This window comes from Castor canadensis, chromosome 1 (genome assembly GCF_047511655.1).
Source record: "Castor canadensis chromosome 1, mCasCan1.hap1v2, whole genome shotgun sequence".
NCBI classification, from domain to species: Eukaryota; Metazoa; Chordata; class Mammalia; order Rodentia; family Castoridae; genus Castor; species Castor canadensis.
This window is the reverse complement of record NC_133386.1, coordinates 192,627,880-192,632,952: the sequence shown is the minus strand read 5'-3', so window position 1 is coordinate 192,632,952 and position 5,073 is coordinate 192,627,880. Positions and strand designations below refer to the sequence as shown.

Sequence of the window (5,073 nt, the reverse complement as noted above, 5' to 3'; positions counted from 1 at the left end):
TACCTAATGCTAAATATTCACTGCATCTAATGTTCTCATTGATGCCTTTATCTTTTTATATGGTTTCTCTGATTTGTTTTGAATGTACTTTGCAATCTTCATGTATCTTGAAGTTATGCAAAAACAATAGTGTAAGAAATTCTAATATAATTATGGTCTTGCTTAAGTACAAAAATATAATAAATTATATGTAAACCTCTTCCTCTGATACCATTTTTCAGAGAAGGTGGTTTAATATGCTTTCAAATTGTCCAGTAACTTTATAATTATCCTCAGAACTTAAATATAACTTCACTACTGGAACTGCATACAAAATATTTTGAGATAAGTTGAGTATGTTCAAGTTTCATATGGAAGTCAGAGAACCCTTAATTCTGAATATTCTTGAGTGAAACAATTATCTACTGTGAAAGATAACATTATAAACCTAACTTTTTAAAATTTCAGGAGCCTGTGATTTCACTTTGACCAGGTATGTGGAAAATCGGGCAATCCTCAATAAACTATAGCTTCCAGCTTGTCTCCTCTAACTGGAAGTATATGATAGTCTTGTTCTTTTATCTCATCAATTAAAGCTGATGGAAGAACCCCATACACTTTGAATAAAAAATTATTAAGAATATGATCTCTGAAGTTAAGCACACATTCATACTACACCATCCACTCGCTGTCGTAAACATAAGACTAGATTTTTTTCCTATTGTAAATTAGGATGGGTAGGAGAGAACCTTCAGCATAGGAAAAGTATGAAGCTATTTTAAGTGACTTCATATATGGTAGTAAGTAGGGTATATTATAAAAACAGAACTTAACTGAAATAGATAAAATAATAGTAATAATAAATTAAAATTGAAATATGAAGGAATTATATATGGTCACTCTAAATAATCCTTTCTCATTAATATTTTTTGGTTCTGCTTCATTAAAAGAACAAATCCAGGAGCAAAAAAGGGTTTTGAATAGTGTAAAACTGGATTATTATTGAACCTAGTCTCTTTGTTAATAACTAGTATAAGTACAAATGATTCTAATTACTCTGAAAGTTGCATCAGAAACTCCATCAACCTGTGTATGTTTTCCTAAAACTGTCTGCAACTGAATGTTTCCTTATATATGTACATCAATAAGGATATATAGATCTGTAAGGCTATACAGATATACACACATATATGTATAAATATAAATATAAGGATGTATTTCTTAGAATATATTTTCGGAATATGTAGCTAAAAGTACATCAAATTAAGGTAAGCGTTTTGGATACATTAGTCCTTCTTTGAAATATATTGGTGTATATTTATGAGGAAAGATATTTACATGCATGTAGTGCAGAATAATGGGTTATTTGATAAATTACTTGATGTATGTTTGCTCCTTAGGTAAGAAACTTTAAAATGTGGTGAACTTTGAGTTGGGAAAAATTATAACTTTAATTTCTATGTAAGTAACATGATATGTTTTCTTGTATTCTGATCAGTTTTAGCTCCCAAAGCATAATTACGTATTCTGTAAATACAGAAGGGCATATAGGAAAGTGTGTAGATCTTGGGAGATACACACTTTTTCTAATACATATTAGTATTTAAAATTATCTTAATATATTTTCAATACATCTTATGTGAGCATGCACAAAATTGAAAAATAAGGGAATATAAATATGGATCTATTTATGAATTGCACATTTTGGTACTGCTATACTTATATATGCATAGCAAAGACAGTGTTAGTAAAAACAATGAATTATTACTGTCAGTCATGTCCAAGCATTTCATAATAATTAATTTTTGAATGCAATAATATCCGCTATTATTTTCTAAAATTGCAAAGCTAAGTAATTCTTATGAAGACTAACTTGAAAGAAAAAGACTTCTCCCTTGAGAACAATGAAGAACTAAGAACTCTCATTAGAGAGTTAGGTGCACATTTCATTCACATGATGACATCATTCTGAGCAAGAAGATGCCAATGATATTTTTCACCCAAGATTGGCAGGGGTCGTGAAAAATGACATTTTTATTTTTCAGCTACAGCAAAATTCACAAAATCTGCTAAATTTAATGGCTGAAGTTAATGTCACATGTGTCACTGAATTCATTCTCAAAGGAATCACAGACCGTCCAGAACTTCAGATACCCTGCTTTCTGGTGTTTTTAGTTATTTATCTGGTTACAGTGCTGGGCAATCTTGGGTTGATTACCCTAATCAGGATTGATACTCGACTCCACACACCTATGTACTTCTTCCTCAGTCATTTGGCCTTTGTCGACCTTTGTTACTCCTCTGTTATTACACCAAAGATGATGGTGAACTTTGTTGTGGAGCACAATACTATTTCTTTCAATGTTTGTGCAACACAGCTGGGCTGCTTTCTCACCTTCATGATCACTGAGTGTTTCCTTTTAGCTTCCATGGCCTATGATCGCTATGTCGCCATCTGCAGTCCCCTGCATTATTCAACACTGCTGTCAAAAAGAGTCTGTATTCAATTAGTAGCAGTTCCTTATATATACAGCTTTCTGGTAGCCCTCTTCCATACCATTATCACCTTTCGTTTGACTTACTGTGGTCCCAATGTGATTAACCATTTCTACTGTGATGATCTTCCCCTCTTAGCTTTATCCTGCTCAGACACACACATAAAGGAAATTCTGATTTTTGCCTTTGCTGGTTTTGATATGATCTGCTCCTCTTCCATCGTCCTCATCTCCTACCTCTTTATCATCTCTGCTATCCTAAGAATGCGCTCCACCCAGGGACGACGCAAGGCCTTTTCCACCTGTGGTTCCCACATAGTGGCTGTTACTATTTTCTATGGTACACTGATCTTTATGTACCTTCAGCCCAAATCCAACCATGCCCTGGACATGGACAAAATGGCTTCTGTGTTTTACACAGTGGTAATCCCCATGTTGAACCCACTAATTTACAGCCTAAGGAACAAAGAAGTGAAAAATGCTTCCAAGAAAGCCTTGGATAAATGTTGTAAAACTTTAAAAACATTAAAATTAAGAAAATAATAATATTTTATTAAGTATGAGCAGAAAAGTCAAACTTTTTCCTACAATTATTTCCCAACCAATCAAGAATGTGACTGTTACTTTAACAAATTTTGGCATTTTCTGTGAGAACCCAAGTGGATCTTAGAAAGTCCCATTCATTGCCAGGCATGGTGGCTTACATTTGTAATCCCAGCACTCAGAAGGTAGAATTAAGGACAGTTGCAATTTTGAGGCCGAGGCCAGCCTGTATGCAGTGAGAAGTGTCTCCAAAGTAAAAACAAACCAAAAACGGGCTCTCCTGTTCACATAGCTTTAACAGATCACTTAAGTCATGTTCAAATACAAATACAGACTCCTTCACACAAGTGATCATAAGTATGTGTATTCCAGCCTGCGGCAGGGCAGTGCTTTTGTTAAGGCTCTGGACAAGACTGGATGGGTCTGAAACTGTTTTCTTTACTTATTATCCATGTAACCTTTGATAGTTGGCTGCTATTCTGTGTAATATTCTCAGTACTGGAAAATAATAAGACGCATTGCTATCCCTTGAGGATTGCATGGGTTAATATTCATGAAATGCGTTGAATTAAATCAAGTCTAGTGTTTGTTAAATCGTAGTTATATGAATGTTTGTTATATGAAGTAAAGATTAAAATGCATTGGATTCTCAGTCATTAAGTTGCAGAGACAAAGACTAGCTGTTTTCTCTTCCCTGTCATGCATTTGGTCAAGCAGTACTATGTATTACAATCACACAAACCTAAGAGGTTTCCTCACGGGTGTTTCAGTCACTTATAAGTTGCCTAACTTCACATAAATAGTAATATGAAAATTCTAAATGTAAAATAAAGTCTGTTTGAGGTTTGTTTACTTAACCCTGTGGGTGTTAAGAATGAAGGTATTAAGTGGGGGGTGATTTGTGCCTGTAATCCCAGCTATTCAGGAGGCAGACATCAGGAAGATAGTGGTTCAAAGTCACCCTGGGCAAATAGTTCATGAGACCCTATCTAGAAAAACCCTTCACAAAAATAGGGCTGGTCTGAATTCAATCCCCAATACCACACACACAAAAAAGAGAATAAAGGTAATAAGTTAATTAGATTTTTAAATATAGTTAGAAGAACATGGCCTCTAAAAATTATGCTTAGAAATTAATATGTTCAATGTATTTGAGTATTTGTTCAATTAGAAATAACTATGGGTTACTATGTCACCCATAGTGATGCTGTTTATCCAAATATCCTTATAGATCATGACACATCATAAAAACAGTGATTTGATATGAATTTATTATTTTAACATTCCAGAAAAGAAATCAAACTAGTGATTTATCCTATTATTTTCCATTTTAAAAGAAGATTATGATATCTGCAGCCATTACAACTATAGCAGCATGAAGGGAGTCCAGCAATATGACCTGGCACTGAATCTGTCACTAAATATTCAAAGTCAAGGTAATTTTGCTAGTGAATGCAGAGACACTGGAGACCTAGGGAAAATATCCATGCTCTTAAGATCATACAAATCCATGGTATTAAACTTTGGTATTTTCCGAGATTACTTGTGCCATAACCTGGAAATATAAGATACCACAAATTGATGTATTTCAAAAGAATCAAAATTTCTCAATGTCACACAGAGCTCAGAGAAGGCCTCTATTTCCCAATACTGTTTCATTAGTTATTATGAAGATGTTGTGGTTAAAGATCAAAATCTCTTCTCTTCTCTTCCTTTCTCTCTTCTTCTTCTTCTTCTTCTTCTTCTTCTTCTTCTTCTTCTTCTTCTTCTTCTTCTTCTTCTTCTTCTTCTTCTTCTTCCTTCTCTCTCTCTCTCTCTCTCTCTCTCTCTCCCTCTCTCTTTCTCTCTATCTCATCTCTTTTTGAAATTAAACAGCTCAAAATTTACAAAATGTCTTTCATGTGGAAATCTCTAAGAATGAAAAAGTGGGTTGAGGCATGCCCTGAATGAGTATAAGCACTCAAAGTGAGGAACATATCTCTAGCATTCACCAGATTTATGATTCTAGGTAAGAAAATATTCAAAGTCCACTAATCTTTCTCCATTGATTCTTACA

At 34.0% G+C, this 5,073-nt stretch overlaps 1 protein-coding gene across 1 annotated transcript; it reads left to right on the top strand.

Moving 5' to 3' along the window:
* Positions 1-2,057: 2,057 nt before the first annotated feature.
* Or8u3 (olfactory receptor family 8 subfamily U member 3) lies at positions 2,058-3,017 on the top strand. Its single transcript, XM_020152745.2, has one exon. The coding sequence runs from the start codon at positions 2,058-2,060 to the stop codon at positions 3,015-3,017; it is 960 nt and encodes a 319-aa protein (XP_020008334.1).
* The last annotated feature ends 2,056 nt before the right edge of the window (positions 3,018-5,073 follow it).